The sequence below is a fragment of the Dermacentor silvarum genome, chromosome 2 (genome assembly GCF_013339745.2).
Source record: "Dermacentor silvarum isolate Dsil-2018 chromosome 2, BIME_Dsil_1.4, whole genome shotgun sequence".
NCBI classification, from domain to species: domain Eukaryota; kingdom Metazoa; phylum Arthropoda; class Arachnida; order Ixodida; family Ixodidae; genus Dermacentor; species Dermacentor silvarum.
Genome location: NC_051155.1, coordinates 259650172 through 259674249, shown reverse-complemented (window position 1 = coordinate 259674249; position 24078 = coordinate 259650172). Strand labels below are relative to the sequence as shown.

Below are 24078 nucleotides of genomic sequence, written 5' to 3'. Positions count from 1 at the left end.
GCCTCCGTTAGGGCAGAGTTCGTTAGGGCAGAGTTCCATTCAGAAAGCAGTACTTGGCCACTCTGCACTTTGTGATGATCATTCTTGATGCCAGAACTGGCAAGTTCATCCACACTTAAAAGCAATGCTATGCTTGACGTCACTTGGTCTTCCAAGACCTTTCTGTCTGTCCGCATCAGCTCTTCTGTGGTTGTAACAACTTCTGTGACTTCCGTTTTGTGGTGCTTGTTTCAGCACTTAACCTCTCAGCATACTTTGCCCTGGACTGCTTGACACTCCTGATGAGTTCTGCAGTAAATGGAACTTACATGGTATCACCACTGTAGCAGTTTAAGTGACTCTCTATTTACCGTATTCCACTAATGCTTCCAATATTATGTGAGCTGCGCCCCTCAAGGTTCTTGCTAAAGCCTCGCTCGACAACTGCATTTCCATGAGGCAGAGAAAGTAGCACTTTGATTACTCTTGACAGCAAAGGAGCGAAAGGACCACAAATGGGACCAAATGTGACCTTTGATTGCCAATAACTCTGCTTCTGCTGAACGCAATGAAGTACTTCTTGCGGCAAAGTACATATTTCTGAAATAGTCTATTTAAACTTGAAATGCATTTCTCAACTTCAATAAAAAGTGGTTCTGGGCCCCCGTTGGCTTTTCTTAGTTCGTTGCTCAGTTCCACGTTGTTGTTGCCGTCTGCAGCAAGGTTCATACTGCGGGGTCTCACATGTGCTCTTGGGACAAAGGAACGACACATAGTAGTCTAAACAATTAAAAGGGCATTTATTGCACCTTTCATACACTAATACATACTAGCCGAATTACAACCAATAGAACATTCACACGGGCGCGCGACAAATCAAGGAAGTCCGACTCACCGCGACCCGATAGCGAGCGAATACGTTCGCCCCATGCTATGACACCATCGCCTAGTCGTTCACGTGTACGGTCACGCGAACGGTGGCGCGCTCGAACGATCCGTGTTCGTCCATACCGGTGTCCCGCTCTAAGCCTTGCGCGACGGTCGCGCAAAGCGGGCCGGCGCACGCGCGAAGCGTTCGTGCGTGTTGGTCGCCGATCCCCAGCCAAAAAGAGAGCGCCTCCGACCTTTTTCCCCCCAAGTAGAGTGACCTAGAAAATGGGAGAGTGTTCAAAGCGCCGCGCGAATGCATGGGAGGAGCGAGGACCTTTTTGTGTGAACTCCCGCGCCGCGGCGCTGCTGTACCGGACCCGTGGGCTTTCTCCGCTGCGGAAGCCGCGCCAAGGCGGCGGGCGTCTGCTACGAGCCCGATATTTTGGTTGCTATTAGCCAACATCGCAATAATTTGGGATATATTAAGTACCACGTTACCGCAAGGTAATACCGCAGTGACTCACCGCACGGAGAATGCGTTTGCCGGCTGTGAATACGGGTATTTTGTCTATTTCCTTCTAGCTCGCTTGGTCCGCGCTTACGCGACTGTTTGAGTAACGCATTGCGCGCGCTTACTTCATTTAGTTATTCGTGCAATGAGCAACGTGAACGTGCTGCAGAAGAAAATAAGCTGGAGATCGCGATGACAACCAGGAGGACGTGGAAGATATGGCGAGCTCATGCTAACGCTTTTACACCCTATCGTTCCCTTTCTTTTATTTCATTCCTTCGATTTGTTTTACAAGACTGCCTGTCGCGCTCTGCTGTTTATTTATTAAGGCGAAATCCTTAACAGGCTCATGGGAAGCGTAATGTGTCCGTCGGTGGGGCCGCGGTACCAAAAATAAATACAAATGCTCGTTCACTTGGTATATATTTCAAAGTATAGCGTGGAAAGGCACAAATGTGTTGCTAAGATGACTGATGGGTCATGGCATTAGTAACTTAACATACTTTCATTCACGTCGCGATTAACGACAACAATATTACGTGTGGTGCAAACCCGCATTCTTCGGCCAGAAATCCCTCTGATACGGTGTGACGGTAAGACCGTGTTGAATGCCAATCTCGATCTCAGTGTGTCGAACTTGCTAATTTATTATGAAGAACTGAGAGCACAGGTAAAGGGTAATAATAGTAATGATATTTTCTGGGGTTTTACATAAAAAAATCACAATACATTGGCTATAAGAAACGCCGTATTGGAGGGCCCCGGTAATTTCGACCGCTAGGGGTTCTTTAACGTGTACCTATATCTATGTACACGGGTGTTTTATGCATTTCGCCTCCATCGAAATGTAAGCCGCCGTGGCCGGGAATCGAACCCGCGTCTTCGAGTTTAGCAGTCCAACCTACCAAAGCCACTAAGCTACCACGGCGTGTACGTAAAGGGTACGCGAGAAATAAACGGCGGCAAAAAACAAGACAAACCAAAATTAATGAAATGCTAACAGTGCAACATTGTGTACGTACGTCTCATTTCATAATTACGAGCGAACGTCAGCAAACGGAAACTTGATGCTTTACGGATGTGCAACTCGTCTTTCGCCTTCTTGTATTGCAAGAGCGCAAACACTAAGCGAATTTGAACGTGAAAGTAACTTTATAGGAATATTTATTGCGTATGCTCGCTAGTTCGTACACAGCAAATATACTTACTGATAAATAATTACGTACTTGTAGTTACATAATGAAAGAGGCAACTATCACCAGAACATAAACTTCTCATGTTTTACTGATTGAAGGTAACTGTTTTAGGGATATGTAGAATCAATAGCGATATTTGTAGTGCATCAAAGATTGTAGTTTTCAAGACGATTTTCCACTCAATATAATGCAAGCACAAACATCATCACGCGCCATGAATGGTTGTTAGTTTATGTAAAAAATCACACGTTAAGCACTAACTATTATATCATGAGAAGTTATATGTTGGTAATTTCAGAGAGGATTCATGGATTAATAAAACAAGGCTATTGCTGCAATACCTTTTGCATAAGACATGAGTAAATAGCTAAGCCAGTAGTACCTATCTATTCATTTCAATGTAGAAAAATATATATTTGTTCACCATTTTATGTTTGTTTACCTATTGGCTGGAATGGCCTTTTTTCGAATGTCTGAATTTGAAACCAGCTTCGCTCACGGTGAACCTTAAGGTACATCGTGCGCGAAGTTTGTATTGAAGAGATAGCGTACAGCAAGAATTGTTCATGTACCGCGCTATCCACTGAAGCGAAATTGGCCAACAATATTGCGGCGTTAGGGCCGCCTCTGCTCCTTCTCTTGTTTCCCTTACACCTTCTCACTGCGCTCTGTTCATGATAAAGTATTGTCGAGGCTAACAAATTCATGAATAAATACATATGCATATGGCTCTAAACTACTACCGACCGTGAGTGAAAAGCGCGTAGTGATGAGCGAAGCGGTCACTGCAAGCACGTAAGTATTTCACTTGACTTCGCGAGTAATTCACTTTTTTCGTTACTCGTATTCTTGCAAGCATGGTGCTATTGCCCACGTGCCCATCTTTTTTTACGTTCTTTCCTTGCGCAGACTCATTTAGCGCGTTTCTGTGCACGCACAGTTACCGTAACACCGTTCTCGAACTCTAGCACCGGAGCTAGGCCGCGCTGATGAGTTTGATACGTTAGTTTTTGCATTATCTTGCTGCCCAAGCACAAAGAAACACTCAAAGATGGATAACCTCCATGCAGCGCCACACTGTTGAAGTTAAATAGAGTTTAAGTGCTTTGCGTGGAAAATGAACGCAAAAAACTACAGCGCATAGCAGACGACCCTCGCTTCCCGCGCGCTTCGCGAGCGCGAAAAGCCCACGGGTCCGGAGCAGCAGCGGCGCGGCGCGGCAGTTCACAGAAAAAGGCCCTCGCCGGAGCCGGCGCTTTGGACACTCTCCCATATTCTAGGTCACTCTACCCCAAGTGACCCCGCCGTTCGGTGGCGCCAGCATCGCGACACTAGCGCAGCATCGCGACACTAGCGCCATCTCTCGCAACGCGCCGCAACCACCGCCGGGCTTAGCCACGCAGAGAAGCCGGACTACAGGAGACATGCGGGGAAAACAACATCAGGGGACGCCTTTTTTTTTTTTTTTGGATGCCAGTTGTTGTCAAAGTAGCGACGCATTAGGCCTAAGGCTTAACAAAGCCGCCTGTCGCACGTTGAGGGACACAACCTGGGGGACCGTGGTGTTGAGATGTCGCACCTTTCTTCCCTCATTAGTTCGCCTCGCACAAATTGAAATTACTCGTTCGATTCAAAAAAAAAAAAAAAAGCAAGCTTTGTTCCATCTGAAATGCCACCCGAAATTTTTGCTAGCCGAATTGAACATCGTACCACGTGGGCGATGCGTATGTCGAATTCCTCTCCCTTGCACTACTTTAGTGTTTGTCGAGTGCGTTGAGTGTACGCAGCGTGAGCGGAGTCACCCCTGGTTTGCTGTCACCTGCACATCGTCAGCGCTGCTGCCCCGGACTACAATCGAGCTACCCCAGGCTTTGGAGATGCCTGTGGTCAATTCGGCGCAGCGACTTCGGCGGCCGCCAATGTCCGGCTCGCAACCCTCGGCGGCTGGAAAAAGAGCCGGCAGTCACCAACGGCTACTGCGGCTCTCGTCAGCAGGGCGCGAGCGACGCTTGCTCGTGCCGACTTCTGCGTCGCCGTTTCCGGAGTCCTGGGCTGGAGTCGTGCCATCGAATCTGCAGACGTGGTGCTGTGACCAACGGACGCCAGCGGTGAACCCCAGAGTCAATATCGGCTCGCACGTTGCGGATAACGCGTGGACATTTACTCGGCGGCGCCACTGTCGCATGTACTAACTTTTTTTTCGCGACGCGCGCGTTGATAGGCCTTGTGACATGTTTCGCCGGCGTATGTGTGGTGATTTAAGGTTGGGGGGATGTGGGGATGCGCGATTCTCACGCGTCCCCTGATGTTGTTTTCCCCGCATGTCTCCTGTAGTCCGGCTTCTCTGCGTGGCTAAGCCCGGCGGTGGTTGCGGCGCGTTGCGAGAGATGGCGCTAGTAGAGAGTTTTAGATTAGGGGGACGCAAGCGTAGGGGCCCGCTAGCGCTCGGAGCCGCGGTACTGCGCGTGCGCAGTACCGCGGCCGCAAGCGCTAGGGGGCCCCTACGCTTGCCCGGTCTGCGCGTGCGCAGTACCGCGGCTCCGAGCGCTAGCGGGCCCCTACGCTTGCGTCCCCCTAATCTAAAACTCTCTAATGTCGCGATGCTAACGCGGGGTCACTTGGGAGAAAAAGGTCGGAGGCGCTCTCTCTTTGGCTTGGGATCGGCGACGAACACGCACGGACGCTTCGCGCGTGCGCCGGCCCGCTTCGCGCGACCGTCGCGCGAGGCTTAGAGCGGGACACCGGTATGGACGAACACGGATCGTTCGAGCGCGCCACCGTTCGCGTGACCGTACACGTGAACGACTAGGCGATGGTGTCATAGCATGGGGCGAACGTATTCGCTCGCTATCGGGTCGCGGTGAGTCGGACTTCCTTGATTTGTCGCGCGCCCGTGTGAATGTTCTATTGGTTGTAATTCGGCTAGTATGTATTAGTGTATGAAAGGTGCAATAAATGCCCTTTTGATTGTTTGCACTACTATGTGTCGTTCCTTTGTCCCAAGAGCACATGTGAGACCCCACAATACTCACTACGGGAGAGTGGCTTCGGCAGCGCCTCGTTCAGCACCAGTGTATGCTTAGGAAGCTGGAAAGCACTTGATCTTTAAAAACGAGTGTACTAGTTGAATTAAAGAAGCTATAAAACAACCTTTACACAGAAATGTCATGGAGGAAGCAAGACCTTCAGAGCCACAAGCAATTCGGCTAGCTGGAGATTCAGAGCGAAAACGCTTAGCACCGCAGCTAACGCTTAAACATTTGCGTTACACACTCATAACTGCCTTATGTTGTTTTTATAATTACATGACCTATATCTATATCCTTCTTTAAGATGTGATGCACTAATTTTTGGTTGCGAATACTGTTGGTAAGAGATGTCCTCCTATCCTTCGTAATCTTGCCTGCAATGAATAAAATTGAGTATAAAGCAACCAGTAAATGGCGCAATAGAGAAAAACTCTCATGTGGCTATAACCTACTCTGTCTAGGCTACTGGCAACATAATCAAAGCCCACATGACCGCTGCATGTTGCCATATCACAGTAATCACAGTATGCACATTGTGATGATGCATTGTGTAACTGCCTACTGGAAAACCACGCAACACTTTGCAGCATCAATCTTTCCAGTTGCTGGCCAAATAAAGTGTAATGAAACAATCTTTTTTTTTTTGGCGTTCCTTGCAGCATAGAAGAGCAAGCGTAAGAAAAGAAACCACAGGCTTCCTGCCTTTCTTCAAATATGCTATGCTACAAAATGTACGCGGAACTTTATGTCTATTGCACTTTGAAGGAGAAAAAACTAAACTCTGTGGCAGCTGTGTTGCCAGAATCATTGTCACGGGCACTGAGGTAGTGTTGGTACATGACATTCTGTGCCTTCAGACATGCACTCATGTTGTGAACCTCACTTCTATGTCCTCGTCTGTGTTAAAGCACACGACAAGAAACACAGACAAGAATGTGTTTCTTGTCGTCCCGTCTTCGTTCAATGCTGCTGTTTGTCAAATACTATGAACTTCCACAAACTAGCCCACGTTTTCCCACTATTGCATTGGTACATCGCATGTCTATGTGCACAGCTTCTTGCAACACTTGTACGCACCAGGAGATGGTGATCCTTTGTTGTCACCACATCCACTCATCTTTTACTCCTGAGTAGCTTGCTCTGTGCATACCTTGGTCCCGCTTCTAGAGTGCGCTATGCAGCGCAGTGCAGATGTGAATCAGGTGCTCAGCCAGACTGTGTGAGACATGGGAACTGCCATGCCTAGTGTAAAAGGAATAACGTGGATCCTCACGTTTGTTGACGTGCAGTGCGGTGAGGAAAGACTCGAAGGCGATATTGGGACGGGTTGCACAGACAGACACATAATTCACACTATTCTTTGACACAAGCACAAGTAACATTATCTAACACATATTATCTGATAGCGTATCAAGTCTTACGACGCGGCAGACTGCAAAGTTTCAGTCACTAGGCCACTAATGTGCAAAGTCCGGGCGTTGCGGTATACGGCCCCCCCAACGGTCGCTCACGTGTGGTCGTAACCTTCGTTGACAAGCCGAATGCGTCGGAGGCAGCTTGGGTAGGCAGTGGCGGTGCCGCGGTGACAGCCACTTGGTTGGTGGCTCAGGATTGTGACGCCGGAACTGCGGTACGCACCAGACTCCCGAGAGCACAGGAACTGCCAGATCTCAGGAACCGGCCAGGCACGAGACACGGGTAGGACCTGGGTTCGGTGGCTTGCAACCCGTCACGAAGCTGCCCAGCGGTACACCCAGGTAGCCCTCTCAGGACTGCTTCCACGAAGCTTGCTCGGCCCTTGTTCGATCGGCCCTCGTGGCCGCAGCTGCCCGTTCGCTCGTGTCGTCTTCTTTTTTCCTCTGCCACCAACCCTCGTGCTCTCTTATTTGCCGCGTCGTGTCGCATATGTAGCTGCCATCGTCGTTGTCTTTCACCACACTACCCCTCACACAAGAAAGTTTTTTCACTTTAAACAACTTTGCCATGCAGAGTGGGCTTGCAGCAGGAGAACTTGTTGCACTGACACATAGCGCACACAGTAGATAGTTCACAGATTGCACACAGTTCCCACAGTATTAAAAAGAAAAACACTCACTTGTGTATAAACAGTAACAGAAGCTATGTACACACATATAAACTATTTAGTTGTCTAAAATCAATGCACAAGCGCATGCTCCCGTCTTTTTTCTTCACGACCACCACCGGGGATTGGTATGCCGAGTTCGATGGTTCAATTAATCCTTGCTTTAGCATTTCCTGGACTTCATCTTCTACAGCCTTTTCAATTGCAAAAGGTACCGGGTATTGCCGGACGTGCACCGGCGTGTCCGTTGTCGTTTTTAACTGGCATTCTACGAGATAGGTTTTTCCAGGTACGTCTGAGAATATGTCTTGGAACGTAGACAACGTTTCCTTTGCTTCACCGGCTTGCTCATCAAGTACAGTTAAACCTGGATATAACGAAATTGACAAATTCCCGAAAAACTTCGTTATAAAGAGGATTTCGTTATATGCAGGTTCGGCACGAAAATTCGAAAAAGAAACGCTTACCGTATTTACTCGATTCTAATGCGCCCTCAATTGTAACGTGCACCCATTTTGCGTTTTCGTCGAAGCACTCATCCTTCGAATGTCACACCAGGTACCGGATGCGTGGACGCGTGTCGTTTCGCACAAGCGCGAGGCATCGGAAACGAAGAGCGAGCGTCACGATGGCGTCGTAGCGTCGTATAGTATTACAGTAGAACCCCTCTCTTACGTTCCCGGGGGCTGCGTCTTCCCGGCTGTTACGTTGTTTTCGGCCGGTCCCGGCACAGCTCCCATAGAACCCAATGCATTGGTAACCCCGCTGTTGCCTCGCAACTGTGGGACCATTCCCGCATCATAAGTTGCGAACTGCCACCCCGCGCCGGCCTGAGCGGCCATTTTGACTTTTCATGTCGCTTGGCTTGGTGGCTTGACGATGGCATTGGCCGCCCAAAGTGCCGGGGGCGACAACTATGACGTATTTTCGGTTTCCGCCAGCATAAGTATGGCCCTTGAGATCCGTATTTGCTATATAAAGATGGTGTCTATGATGCGTTGTGGCCCTAAAATTGGTTTTGGCTCATAGATATTCCGCATAAAGTCCAAGGGTGATAATGCAGTCGCCGCACGCCGTATGCTGTATGTGCGAGTGAAAACGTGCGAGGGGAGCCGACGACCGCGTCAAATCTCGCGCGCACAAGACAAGCAGGGAAGAAGCGAGCCTTCCTCCGTTGCGCTCAAGGCACCGGCGAGGGAGCGAGGGGGGGAAGGATAGCAGGGCTGCATTGTGCTGTACTCTGGCATCAACTGCGTACTGGGCGGCGGCGCGCGGTCGCGCGGGCCGTATCTTGAAAGCGATCTTCGTTGGGCAGAGTCTAGTTGTGTAGGTGCCTCGGCGGCTCGTAGCTTTGTGTGTGCTGTGTGTTCTCGGCGCTCAGTTTGCGTTGAAGCGATAGACAACAGCAAGAAGGTCACTTCGCTCACTTCTCCAGTGGCACTTCCACATGCCGCCAGCGTTTGACAGCGCGTGTCCGCCCTCATCGAGCGTGATGTGTCGCAGCGTGTACCAGCGCGTCGGCAACATCAACTGGAAAAGGAGAGAGTGCCGGCTTGGCGGGCTAGGCCAGCTGCAGCAAGCGGCAGGATCAGGCTTTAATGAAGGGAGGGGGAAAGGTCCCGCCCGCGGCGGCAAGATCGCCGGGTCGAGGGATGCAGGCCCGCCTCGCACACGTGCGCTCGCTTCGCATTCCGTCGCGGCGGAGAAGGTGCTTCCGGTTGCTGCTCGCGCAAAAATGACAAAATTTGGGGCGAAATCTCTAGGTTGGCGGAGGGGAAAATTCGTTATATCGAGGGGGTCTCCAGCTGCCACTTCGTTACGTAGAGGTCTCAAATACATGTGCTTCTATGGAGTAACGGCGGGGAATAGAAAAACTTCGTTATATCCAGGAATTCGTTATATGGAGGTTCGTTATAAGCAGGTTTAACTGTAATTAAGTGGCAATTTTGACGTCTTGGTAAGTTTTTTTCCTGTTCAGTGCAATAAATGGCGGGTCGTTCCCTTCATCTTCTCGGGTGTTGACCGCTACAGCAGCTTGGTGTTCAGCCGATGGTAAGGGACATCTTTCCTCATACTTTTTGAGTAAGTTTATATGAAATGCACTTCTTTGCGTGCCCAAGTCAACGACGTAATCAAGGTCGCTTCTCTTTTCAATGGCGGTGAATGGTCCCTTTCACGTTGGGATCAATTTGTTGTTCTCAGATGGTAGCAACAATAATACTTTGTCTCCCACGGCAACGTGTCGTCGCGCCTTTGCCTTGCGATCATAATATTGTTTTTGTGTAATTTTTGCTTTTCGAAGCTCCTTGTGGGCTAGTTGACATGTCTGATGGAGTCGTTCCTGCAGCTCTACTACGTAGCCGTAAGTCGTTTTGGTCTCTTCGTCCAAATGTTTCCTTGACCAAAGCTCCTTCAGGATAGTCATCGGTCCTCATACGTAACGGCCATAAAGGAGATCAAAAGACGAGAAACCCAAGCTTGTCTGTGGGACTTCTCTGTACGCAAAAAGCAGTGGCGCCAAGTATCGATCCCAATTTTTAGGGCTTTCTTGACACCTTCGCCGAATCATCTGCTTCAACGTACCATTAAAACGTTCCACTAAGCCGTTTGCCATTGGATGGTATGGAGTAGTGGGTACCCGTTTAAAGGAAAGCAGCCGACTTAGCTCTTTCATGAGTTGTGAGGTGAATTGTGCACCTCGGTCGGTAACTAATTCCCGTGGGATTCCAACGTGGAAAAACATTGCAAGCAATGCCTCGGCAATTCTTTCCGTGTGAATGCTTGGTAAAGCAACTGCGTTTGGGTAACGCGTTGTGAAGTCTACCATGGTAAGAACAAATCGGTTACCATTAGCGGAAGTAGGGGAAAGTGGTCCAATAATATCAATAGCAACTCGCTCGAAAGGAGTATTGATTATCAGCATGTTTCCAAGAGGTACACGTCCTACCAGGTGTTTTGGGACGGTCCTCTGACAAAGGTCACATGATTTCACGAACCGGGTGACATCTACTTCGACGCCAGGCCAGTAGAATTCTTCTGAGACCCTGTCGGCCATTATCTTTGTCCCTTGATGACCAGAGAGGATCCCTTCATGCGCTATTTTCAGGACGGAACCCCGAAGATCTCTCGGAACAACAAGCTGTTCGATTTCTCTTTTCGTCGCAGATTTATAACGCCGGAAGAGAATATCATTCAGTAGTATACCGTAAAAACTGGAATATAGGTTGAACTTTTTTTTTAAAAAACCATTGCGAAAAGTCAACCCTCGTCTTATATACCGGACATTGGCGGAAAAACTACGGAAGTCTTGCAACAATGGGCAGATGAATTAAACAGCTGCCTTCACCATCGCATTCAGGCTGCTTTTTCACATTTTGTTTCAAAATGAGCGTAAGCCGACGGCACTTCACCGTCGCCTTCAAGAAAAGGACGATTGAGTACGCGGAAGCCCACGGCAACGTTGCCGTGGGCTTCGTATCATGCGACCATCGAACCGCGTGTTTGTCAGCACCTTATCATCACGGCACGGAGCAGCATTTAAATAAATACTGTCACCATTGTGCAACCGGCTGAGTCGCATTTGTTTAAAGGTAAGGGTGTCTTTCGGTACTTTTACCATTGAAAAAGATTTTTTTCATTTTTAGAACCAGTTGGGGGGTCGACCTATATTCCGGTTCGACCTATAGTACGGTTTTTACGGTAAATGTAACAGTGGCCGATCGCATGGTTTTGGTCTTGCCTACGTCGGCGAAGCAACCACTGAGACTTCGATCTTCCTTCTGTAACTTTGCCAAAGCATCGGGAGTGGCTCGTTGAAAGGTAATGTGACGCAGCAACCGTAGTAGTATCTTGAACTGGGTAGGTTTTCTCGTCGTGCGGCTCACCCTCAGTACTTTCTTGGCAATGCAGTGCGGTAGGCTCCATCATCGCATTTGTGCCTCCAGGTAACTCGAGAGAGGGGCAAGCACCGTTAACATTACCCAGAACAACATCATACAATGGACGCTCCATGCATATGGCACACACAGTGCCTCTAAAGAACGGACAGTCAACTTGGACTTCAGCTTCGGGAAGGTATTGTGCGGAGCTATCTAATAAATAAACAGTGCGCGTTTCCCCAGTAAACTTGTTTGCTGGCACAAGAGAGCGTTTTACTACGACAGTGTCGCAACCGGTATCTCTCAAAACAGTTGCGAGTTGTCCTTCTAGACACCCTTTTGCTGTCGGCATTCCTTCTGTTCGTAGTTTTGGCCCAACGGTGCTTTGCGCACCTGAACCACTCTTTTCAGAACTGCGGTCTTCAGTGTTTACAGCATGTGTGCTCTGTTCTTGCCGCCCATCTTCTTTGGTTGGTTGGCCGCGTTCAGAAAGAGAATGCGAAGCCTCGTTGCGGTCCTTCGGGTTTTTGGTAAAGCCTTCCGATCCATGGCCAGGCTTCTTCCCTTTCCAACCGGTCACAGCTTTAGATCCGCTAGTCCTAGACCAGCAGTCCGACGGCTTGTGTCTTTGCTTGTTGCATATGAAGCAATGGGGCTTCGCTTGACCGCTTGATGGCTCATTAGCTTGCGTTCCACCCTTCACATACACATTTTCTTCTCGACCTCTAGCCAGATTTGTCAGGCCTTGCGCTTCGAGATAGTGATCCGCTGTTTCTGCTAAACTGTCCAGACCTTTGCAACTTCGCTCCTTCAGAAAGATGGCAATCTTCTGATCACATCGTCGTAAGAATTGTTCGGAGACAACCTTGTTTCTCAAGGCGTCATACGTCTTTTCAGTTTTGGCCAACTCTTGCCAGTGATCAAAATACCCAAGCAACCTGCCTGCAAATTGGCAACCTGTTTCGCCATTGTCGGGCTTGGCCTCTCGAAACTTGATTCGATAGCCCTCTTCCGTGAATCGAAACCTCTGGAGCAATGTTGCCTTAAGCTTAGCAAAATCAGTCACATCTTCAGCGGACATGCGCCCGACGACAGTGAGTGCCTCCCCCGTTACACAAACTCAAAGATAGGGCCCACTTGTCGCTAGGCCACCCTTGGTCTCTGGCCACTCGCTCGAACCTCTGAATGTATGCGTCAAGCTCATCCCGAGCTTCATTGAACGCTGTAATCAACTTGTGCGGGCTTCGGAAGCCTTGATTACTCGCTTCCCGATCACTTGAGTCGGCTGTGACTGCTTGACTTGGCTGTTGCAATTCTTGCATGCGCAGCAGCCATAGCTCCAACAACTGGCGTTCTCCAGCTTGCCGCTCCAACTCTCGTGCATGGTCCTCTTTGGCAGCCTCACGCTCTTGTGAACGGCGTTCTCTTTTTCTGCTACGCTCCTCATCCATCCACTGCTGGAGTGCCTTGCCTGGGAGTCCCAACTCTTTACCGAGACCCTATCAGTTTTTCGGCATCCATCCTCAACCACCGCACGCGAACAAAGTGAGACTCTCAAAGGTGTTACGAGAGTTTAGTCCCGTCGTGGACGCCAGATAATGTAAAAGGAATAACGTGGACCGTCACATTTGTTGACGTGCGGTGAGATGAGGAAAGATTCGAAGGCGATATTAGGACGGGTTGCACAGACAGACATATAGTTCACACTATTCTTTGACACGGGCACAAGTAACATTATCTAACACATATTACCTGATAGCGTATCAAGTCTTACGACGCGGCAGACTACAAAGTTTCAGTCACTAGCCCACTAACGCGCAAAAGTCCGGGCGTCGCGGTATACGGCCCCCCAGTGGTCGCTCACGTGGGGTCGTAACCTTCGTTGACACGCTGAATGCGTCGGAGGCGGCTTGGGTAGGCAGTGGCGGTGCCGCGGCGACAGCCGCTTGGTTGGTGGCTCAGGATTCTGACGCGGAACTGCGGTACGCACCAGACTCCCGAGAGCACAGGAACTGCCAGATCTCTGGAATCGGCCAGGCACGAGACACGGGCAGGACCTCGGTTCGGTGGCTTGCGACCCGTCGCGAGACTGCCCAGCGATACACGCGGGTAGCCCTCTCGGGACTGCTTCCACGAAGCTTTCTCGACCCTCGTTCGATCGGCCCTCGTGGCCGCAGCTGCCCGTTCGCTCGTGTATTCTTCTTTTTCCTCTGCCACCAACCCTTGTGCTCTCTTATTTGCCGCGTCGTGTCGCATAGGTAGCTGACATCGTCGTCGTCTTTCACCACACCTAGCAGTGTTCCAACCACTTCAATGTGAGTTTGCAGCATGCTCTGGGCTAAATGGTTTTGGTAAAGTTTTGAGTCGCTGAATTAAGGTAACATGTTTATGCACTCCCATAGCAATCTGAAGGAACTTTTTTTTTTTTTTTTTTATAGAACAGTCAATCCTGGATATAGCACACACCTTTGTTGCATAAAGACGTGTTCTCTATATCAGCAGGTCTAACTGGACTTTCTTTACAAACTAACAATAAACAACTGAACAAGGTGCAGAAAGAACGTCTTAAAACCCAAAAATGACGCACACTGTGTTTATTGGTAGAAATCGGTGGTGGATGCCTGTTTAGTGTTGAATTGATAATGGCACTCTACAAGTTTTTCAAGCTGATGACATCTTCATAGGTCAAGGCTCTGGCATATGCAAGATCCATGTGTGAGCAAGGTAGTCGATATTGAGATTACTGGAGGCACATTTGTGGGATCAGTAGTTTCCTAGTGATACTCCTCATTGGAGCCCTCTATGTGCAGAAGTTGCCGCACCTCTCCAAAATTACTTCATCGGAGATGTTACAGGAAATATCCCCACCATATTCAGCCACAATCAACAAGGCCTGCATCGACCAACTGAGTCCACAATGCTGAGCTGATGTCCCACACTAAGTCTTTGTAAACATTGAGCACAAGAAAATGCCAACTTTCCAAAAGCAGCTTTGTTTGCACATAAGAGAGACAAACATGCTTGGCTTTAGCAAACACTAGGGTACCAGTGTGCCAGGACATTCAACATCCTGGCGTTCACAAGCCATTTGAAGAGGGTGTCTTCAACATTACGTGGTCTGACGTTAACCGCTTCCAAAGTTCGCAGTCGCCATTTTCTCTTGTTGTAGAACCTCCCTTTCTTCTTCAAATCAGTCAAGGTCCTTGACTGTGCTATACACTGCACACCAGTGGTTGCTTGTGTGATCTCTATAGTGGAAGTGCATCATCATCATTATCATCATCATCATCAGCCTATATTTTATGTCCACTGCAGGACGAAGGCCTCTCCCTGCGATCTCCAACTACCCCTGTCTTGCAGAGATTCTTAGCACCCTCTGGAAGCGCATACGTCAGCCAAAAAGAAAAAAAGAAAGCTAAAGATAAAAGTTAGGCACTGCGCTGATTGACTGTGTGGTGTGGCATGTGCAGTGCAGCTGTCTGACTTCCCCCTGGTGCACCAAGACACAGCCATACCACAGTATGGATCCTTCCATTCATTGTAACCAAACTGAGCAGAGCAGGGCACCGGGTCATTATAAGTGCATGGCTCTTGCATAAACTCCTTGTAAAACTTCTTGCGTGTTGATAAACTGTTTGTAATAGCTGGAAGTTCAATTTAAATTGGATTGTATAACGATCCCATTACAATCCAACTAGATCCGATAAAGTCGAGCCTACCTACAAGGTGGGGTCAACTTTATCCATTATTTCATATCACATCACATCCTGTTATTGTAGAGTTAAACAGCATGTTTGTTACATACTACATAAAGATTTCATATTCCAGTAATGTTAATTGTTAAACACCATCTAGAATTAAAAGCTTGGCAGGGAAGTCTACTGTGTGCAACTATTTTGTATGGTCATGAACCACTCACCCGAATAGAGCGAGGCCAGAGAGAGGGATAGGCCACATTCACGCACTCCGGACAGGCTGGACTCAAGGTCATCTGCTGCAACAAGCAGACGCACAGTTCAAACGGCACTTGTGTAGTGGCTATGACATGCAGCCAAGAGTGGCTCTTGGCATTATTTAGTTCAGAAACAGTGCTTCCACAGTCACTGCTTTTTTCCAATCAACCAGAGTGTCACCAACAGGCAGTGAAAAATGAAGCACCACTGAAGCACCGAAAAAAAGCTAGTGGGCAGAGCACAAAAAATGCTTCTTCAGTATAGAGACTCTGAACTGTGAACTGCACTGTAAAAGGTATCAAGTCCCTTACAACCTTATACCCCTTACAGTTCCTGATTGCCCGAGGCGGTAATTTCAGTCAATGCGTGTTGCGTATGAAGTGCCTCGGGCAGTCGTAAAGAGCCCAGTACGGCAAGTCGAAGAGGCCCACTGGCCATATTGACACATGAACTTGTTTATCTTTCACCGGTGACCGCTTTTCACCAGATAACCAATGTTAAACGTTATGGCTCGGCGAAGCACGCACCTGCATGTATCAGAAGTTTCTCAAACGTTATCGATGCTTCTATCTGTCGTCTGTCACTCACACCTATGTAATCTGATTGTATACGAGCGACGCGAATTGTGTAGTACATTCTGGAAGACACAGGGGCACCAGGGATTACTCTGGAACCTTCGATGACTCATGTATAAAATCCGACGCGTTTCAGATTTCAGAAAGCCGCTGATCAGATTTCGACGATCGCTGACTGAGTTCGCTGCTATTGTTGTGCTTCGAGTGCAACTTGCTTTTGTGGGCACAGGTTCGCCCAATTAAAAAGTCCATTTCATCATTCACAGTTTTGCGGCTGCTTCTACACCGTCACTACTACGTGACATCTGGTGGAGGTGCTAGTGCGTTCATGCAATGAACGCCTCTGCAAAGCCACGATAGTAGCCCGAAACCAGAGGATGACACCAACGTCACCAAGGACCAGCGAGTTAGCCGTAGGCAGCAAGGACTTCTGCCGGAGTACGGACTTCTTCCCGAGAAGACCACAGCGATCAAGGCCAAGTCAACAACCCAAATGGCAGCCCCAGCGTCCCCCATCCTGCTGCAACAACTTCGGGAGCCACCGACCTTCCGTGGATCATCAGCTGAAGACCCTGAAACCTGGCTGGAGACATACGAGAGTACCGCGACATTCAACAAATGGAACGATGACGACAAGCTGCGCCATGTCCATTTTAAATTGGATGATGCTGCTCGGACCTGGTTTGAGAACAGAGAGACCTCCCTGGTGACGTGGGACCTATTTCGTGAGAACTTCGTGAGGGCCTTCACGAGTGTAGTATGAAAGGAAAGGGCCGAAGTTCTCTTAGAAACCAGAGTGCTATTGCCGAACGAGAACATCGCGATCTTCACGGAGGAGATGACTCGCCTCTTCCGCCACGCCGACCTCGACATGTCTGAAGAAAATAAAATTCGGTTCTTGATGCGGGGCGTCATAGAGCAACTATTCGCCGGATTGATGCGCAACCCACTCAAGACTGTTGCAGAAGTTGTTTCGGAGGCCACAACAATCAAAAAGACGCTTGCAATGCGCACCAGGCAATACAACCGCCGTGCGCTGACAAACTACACTGAAGCTCAAGTGCTAAGCACCGACGACCTGTGAGAGATGATCAGAGAGGTCGTACAGGAAGAGCTACAGAAGTTATGCCCAAGGTCTAGCCTTAGGCGGTCTCGATCGCTGACATAGTTAAAGAAGAAATTCAGCGGTGACCGGAAGTGCCAGAACTTTCGGCATCACCTCAACCACAGCCGCAAGCGATAACATACGCCGCCATTGCCCGTCGTCAAGGTCCCCCTCCGCACTTGCGCCAGGGCCCCGTAACGCCGCAGTTCCGTCGTCCACCACCGCCGCCGCCAGCACGCCCGCCCGCCCGTCACCCAGCGCAGCTACCAGAGGAAGACGAACATTTGGCACACCCCTGACCACCGCCCGCTCTGCTATCTCTGCAGGGAAGCCGGCCACGTCTACCACCGATGCCCATACCGCGAGATGGGCCTATGAGGGTTCGCCGTCCATGCGCCACGTCCACAGCTTGACGAGCGACCACGTGACATCGCCCACTAGCTCACCGGAGCCCAGTGGCAACCACGACGACCCTCACGCTCACCGTCACCAGGCCACCACATCTCGCCGCATCTTCGGCTGTACGCCGGCCCAACCTGAGGCCGATCTCCTAGCCCTTACCCGGGAAACTAAAAGCAGCAACCGACGGAGGTGTGCTTGCTGTACGACACAATGCCGAAGATCCTCCACCGCCGACGAAGAAGATTCGCGAATCATCACGACGAGGTAGAGGTATCAGTACCTCGTCGTGATGAAGATACTTATCACAATAGGGTTGGCAGCGATAGCTGTGAAAGCAGTGTGCAATGGGCCGGGAGGAGATTTGCTGATACCAGAATAGGAAACTGAGTGCGCGCCAGCGTTTTCACGCGAGATGGGCTGGCGAGTATTGCAGGGAAGCTGCTATAGCAGGTGGCTATGGTTTTTGATTGCATGCACCTCCTGTCTTTTCATATTTACATGGGATCTAGCGGCCAGGAAACATAACACATGACTGCAGTTTGGTGATGTACTGAACGTTGGTTCCAAAATATTGTGTTTTCCAGGAACATATGAACCGGTAAAAAAGGAAACGTAACTGTATTAGGTAATTTTTTGGGTTCTCGATCACGATTGGAAATCGTACATAATGGGATTGTATGAACGAGATTCCAGTGTGTTTGCCCCACAGTGCATAGCCATTACTCCTACGTGTTTCTTCTATCTGTTTTATGTCTATAGAAAGTTTTCTCTTTTTTTTTAATCTTTTTTTACCCTGACATGGCAGCACTATCAAAGAAGTGCGCTCGTCTGAACGAGACCAAAAATGTGAGGAACATACCAAGAGAGCATTTGCCATTATCCTGTGTCATTTTTTCCTTTCTGCATAGCTGAAAATAAACCATTGTGTTCGTTTTATAATATCCGAGAAAAAAACTCGATGCTGCGGGTGACCACCTCCGAAAAAAAAACTGACAATGAAACAGTTAATCTTGTAAGTTTGTCTCTGTGTGTCAATAAAATCGCAGTGTTCTGAAAAAACATGTCACACCAACATGTGCTACAATGCAACGCCAGCCACCCATCGCGTCCTTTCCTGATGTTATTAATGTGCACTCTTACCACAGAGAACTGGGTGCGAATTGGAGAAGAGGAAAGTGAGGTTCAGTATGAGACATGGCGGCAGTCTGTATATAAGAATGCTGTGTTCCTGTCTTTAATCATGTGCGGTTACAACATGTGTGCATCGGTTTCAAATACAGTCAATGACGAATTTTCCGGACGCCGTATTTTTCGGACATGCCCGATAATTAGGACGCCTTCGCGGCACCGCCACGTACGCCATAGAGTCAATGTATAAGACCGCACGTCCGAAATAGCATTAATAGAAGCTACCACTCCCGTCATTTCGATTATCTCACTGCCTCGAACCGGCACTCTCGCACGCAGATTTGCTGACAGCCGTAGCCACCGCCTCGGCAATGCTAGGCCTAGCTACTTCAACGTTTGCTACCAAGCTTCTTGCTGTTCGCTACCGTGTTTTTCAATGAAACAATTCGCCGCCGTTAGGAACGGCTTTGACTCCGTCCTTTGTAATCCTTGCCAATGGCTTCAAAGCTCGGAAAGCACAGCACGTTGCATATTGCCAGTTCTTGAAAGTCAGCTGCGCCTTAATCAGCAGGGTTACGCGGTAAAGCATAAACGAAGTATTGCAGTGAAGCATACCAAAAGTAGGAAAAGGTTATTATCACGGGACACGGTATGCTTTACTTATTATACACGCGTGCACCCGCCCTCTCCTATCACAGTACAAGCACCGATATGCCTAATGAGTGTACTGGCAGGCCCTTGGAGCTATTTCGGACATGCCTGTGGCGATTTGAGCATGCAGTAAAAGGCATGCATTCATTTTATTGACCTGTCTGATTTTTCGAACATTTTCAGCCTCTAGGGAGTCCGAAAAATCGGACATTGACTGAATTGTATATACTCACATAATGAACGCACTCGCATTGTAGACATAAACCTCAACTTTGGTCTCATGCAGTCCCACGATCAAACGGCCGGGTTGCAGTTTTTCGGGGAGACGGATATTATACTCTCGCATACGCATTTAGAGTAAGCACAGTTAATCTGGATGTCTATGGCTGTATCAGCGCAGCCCAAGCAGGGGATGTGGGTGTGATGACGAAGCAACTGATGGCAAAGCCATGACGAGAGAACATTGGCGACAAGCACGCGGTAAAAACAGGTTGAGTGTTATTGCGGCCGCTCGAAACCTGGCAGAAAGAGCGACTGTGATAACGCTCAGCCTGTTCTTACCACATGCTTGCCGCCAGTGTTCCGTCGTCATGACTTCCTCATCAGCTGCTCCGTCATCAAATGGATCAAACCAGCAGCCCCTGCATGGGCTTTGCCAATGCATAGCAACAGACCTGAAGAAATTTTATTTCCTTCCTCCATTGTTACGGTTATCGAGTGGACTTGCCCTAAGTGAATGTGCAAGAGTAAAAGATTCTGGTTGCAAAACAAAATCAACAGGTTGGCCTTAACATGATAAGCTCGATGCCACGATCACCAAGGCACCCGTGCCACGAAGCAAGAGTGATTGCGCAAAGGTACCTCGCAGCCTCAGGAGAGCAAAAAAATGAAAGGGTTGTAAAACAAAGGAGTCTTTGCAGTAGTAGGGCGGGAAGGGGAAGTTTATTGCCCGAAGGACAGTAACAACGCGTCCATACTGGCCGTTCGAATCAGTCTAGAAGCGCCAGATCTCGAGCGAGCCGCTCGCGCTTAGCGCGCTAGTAGCCATCGTCGTCCTCTTCCTCTAATATTTAACACACTCCGGGGCCTGAGGTGGCGAGTTCTAAAGGGTACAATTTCTGCACAGGTCGGATCATCTGTGAGCCACTGGGTATCTTAACTTTACATGCACGGACGTTGCCATCTTTACTTCGGATGCAGTCACTTACTACACCAGTCTTCCAGAACATTCTGGGAGCTTTGTCTTCGTCAATAATCACAACATCACCTTTACTGATGCTATAAACTTTTGATGCTTTCCTCAAGTGAACACTTCGAAGTGTCAGTAGAAATTCACGAAGCCATCGCTTCCACAGTTGTTCCATTATTAGCTGCCTGTGGACCCACAAACTGAGCAGCTCAGTTCTTTCTCCCTGTTCATCCGACGTTTTAGGATTAGACAAGAGACGGCTGGCTAACAAAAAATGAGACGGGGTTAGAATGTCTCGCTCTTTAGAAGAGTAAATTAAAGTTATGGGTCTGGAATTCACAACGGCTTCTGTTTCAGTCAGCAAAATGCTCAGATGTTGTAGGTCAAGAGACGCCCTTCCCAATGACTTGCGAAGGCACATCTTCACAATCCTATAACTAACCGCTCCCAAAAACCACCCCACCAAGGAGCTCTCTCTGCAATAAATTTCCAAGTTATGCCGTGGGTAGTGCAATACTGGCTGACTTCCTCTTTCCTCAACAATTGGTGCATGCTAGCTAGCTCACGTGCAGCTTTCTTAAATATAGTAGCATTGTCTGAGTAAACTATTCGCGGTGTTCCATGTCTTGCACAAAATCTTTTGAAGGTCATGAGGAAAGCGTTTGTAGTTGTGGGAATTATGAAGGTTCATATCATCCCGCGTCCTTACGCGCGCCACGGAAGTGAGGAGAGCAGACGCCTTTTTCCCTCTTCCCGTTCGGGAAGCCAAACGGCTTTTCGTGCGATGGCGTGATCCTCTTGGAAACTGGTTGCAAACACAGCGGTGACATGTATGCGGAGCACCGCGCTCACTGGACCGAGCCCAGAACGAGGTGGGGCGGTCGCGCCGATCGCGACCGGCGCACGCCGGAGAAATGGGAGACAACTGCGAGCCGCGACGTAGGACGGAGCTCAGGTAACCATCTCGTTCCCCTCCTTTGTCGCGCCCTACCTTGTTCGACCACTATCGACCCCGACAAACGTCGAGGTCGACTCTATAGCCTGCTTCCACGCGAATTCCCATGGAGCAATAAACCTTTTTTTATACTTGTTACGCTATCGTGTGTTGTCATGTTTCTGCATGTCCTTGTACCGCCGAACCCGGGTAGTACAAGGCAAGCACAAGAAAGTTGGCCGTCAAGCCTAAGCCTTACAACAAAGGCGGCTTGAGAGAACCCGGAGACTACATAGTAAGTCCAACCACATGCTCAAGGTGAATTGCTCTAACTGCTGCACACATGAATAGCACTATGTACACTTTAACGCCACTGCAATCTTTCACAAAAACTGGCCCTGCAAAGTCAACTCCCGTAACCTCAAAGGTGCGCGAATTGCACACACGATCACTGGGAAGAGGGGCTGCCGGTGCACTCGCAGCCTTGAGTCGGAAACGAGCATAAATCACACATTTTCGGAGCACTCTCTTCACTGCTTGTCGCACTCTGGGCACCCAGAACCGGGCGCGAAGTTCATTTAATGTGTCACCGACCCCACCGTGGAGCACAGTTTTGTGCGCTTGCAAAATGACGAGTCGCGTGACCGGGTGTTTGCACGGCAGTAGCACATGCGTCTTTTCGTTGTATGTGACATCGGCGTTCTGAAGTCGAGTTCTAATCCTCATGACGCCCTTTTCATCGATAAAGGGATGCAGGTTTCTTATGGGCGACGTCTCGTCGAGGTCTTGTCCCACTTCAAGTTGGGCTCTCTCTTTGGCATAGGTATCTGTCTGCATTTGCTTGAACCAGATGTTCTCAGCTTCTTGAACTTCGGTAGATGTAAGTGATCCTTCTGTATGCGACGTTGGCGATCTACAGTTGTCCACGAAGCGTTTTACCCATGCCATTCGTAACCAAGAACTAAATCGTTCGGCACTGAAAAGTGGTTCTCTTATCACGCTCACCAGTACAGGAACGTTTGTTTATAACTCGGAAGAAACTTGTTCGTCTTCCGGTCCAGAATCTTGAGCGTCAGATGTCATTGGCCAACTATTTGCCGCACGTAGAAGCCAGTTAGGTCCTTTCAAGCAATGTCCTGCGATCGTACCTGAAGCTAAGGCGTCGTTAGGTGTCGGTAGGCCTCAATCCGCGGTCGTTTGAAACTGAAGCTGTTCGATGTGGTGACAGAGAAGGGACAAGGTTACTGCCGCGTTGTCTTCATAATCCGCGACCGAGATGTAGTCTTCGGATGCTTGCTCGTCCGTGAGGTAACCCTCCATTTGTTCATTGAGCACCCGTAGTCCGTCGTTGCAGTTCTTCAGTCTGTCATGCAGCACTCGAAGCGCCGGAGCGCTAAACTGACTCGATTCCATGAGTTGGCTTGCCTCGTTTCAGAGACGCGTGTGCAAAGCTCGTTGGGTCGCTCGCTTGCCCTTGATCCGCTCCATCTTCGTTGCCAGCGAAGTACTTTCGTTGTCGGGTCGCTTGGATCACAGAGTCCCGGGTTTCGGCACCAGAAAATGTAAAACAAAGGAGTCTTCGCAGTAGAAGGGCGGGAAGGGGAAGTTTATTGCCCGAAGGACAGTAACAACGCGTCCATACTGGCCGTTCGAATCAGTCCAGAAGCGCCAGATCTCGAGCGAGTCGCTCGCGCTTAACGCGCTAGTAGCCGTGTCGTCCTCTTCCTCTATTATTTAACAAGGGTCAACCATTGGTGTCGACGCTAGAGAAGACAAGGTCAACGTAAATGGTGGTTCAAATGACTTGATGATTAAATGTCGATTAGATCAAACGTCCGTCGTGACCCATCGCATTAATACTGGCAATGTGAACCCTATTCACCGACGTCCATATCGTGCTTTTGCATCGGAAAGAGCAGTTATCCAACAGGAAGTAAAAAAGATGCATGAAAAGGACATTAACAAGCCTTCCTGTAGTCCATGGGCTTCTCCCGTCGTACTTGTCCTAAAGAAGAATGACACGTGGCACTTTTGTGTACATTAGTGCCACCTGAACAAAATAAGAAAAACGACGTTTACCCTTTGCTACATATTGATGATGCTCTAGACTGCCTGTACGGTACCACCTATTTTTCTTTTAGCGATTTACGGTCCGGCTACTGGCAGATTGCCGTCGACGACATGGACCGAGAGAAGACTGCATTTGTTACCCCTGACGGCCTTTATCAGTTCAAGATGATGCCTTTCGGTCTCTGTAACACGCCGGCCACCTTCGAACGAATGATGGACTCTTTGCTGCAGGGGCTCAAGTGGCCCACCTGTTTGTGCTATCTGGATGCCGTCATCGTTTTCTCGCTCACATTCGACACGCATCTCGATCGTCTTTCAGCCATCCTTGACGTTTTCCACTGGGCCGGTATCCAGCTGAACTCTTCAAAATGTCACTTCACTCGCCACCATATCACCGTCCTTGGACACCTCGTGGATGCCAGAGGCGTGCGCCCTCATCCGGACAAAATTCGCACCATTACGAACTTTCCTGTCCCGAAGTCTACAAAGGACGTTCGTACTTTCGTAGTGATGTGCTCCTATTTC

General features: G+C 49.1%; 1 protein-coding gene across 3 annotated transcripts in view; it reads right to left on the bottom strand.

The window, feature by feature from the left end:
• The window catches only part of LOC119443188 (run domain Beclin-1-interacting and cysteine-rich domain-containing protein-like), a 323250-nt gene that overhangs the window by 194827 nt on the left and 104345 nt on the right, over positions 1-24078 (bottom strand). Inside the window, exon 6 of one of the 3 annotated variants that reach the window (XM_037708354.2) lies at positions 15466-15540. The exons of 1 other annotated variant lie outside the window; for it this stretch is intronic. In XM_037708354.2, coding sequence (XP_037564282.1) covers positions 15466-15540 — 75 coding nt within the window. The remainder of the gene's footprint in view (positions 1-15465; positions 15541-24078) is intronic. One more of the 3 variants, XM_037708355.2, reaches the window with a different exon arrangement.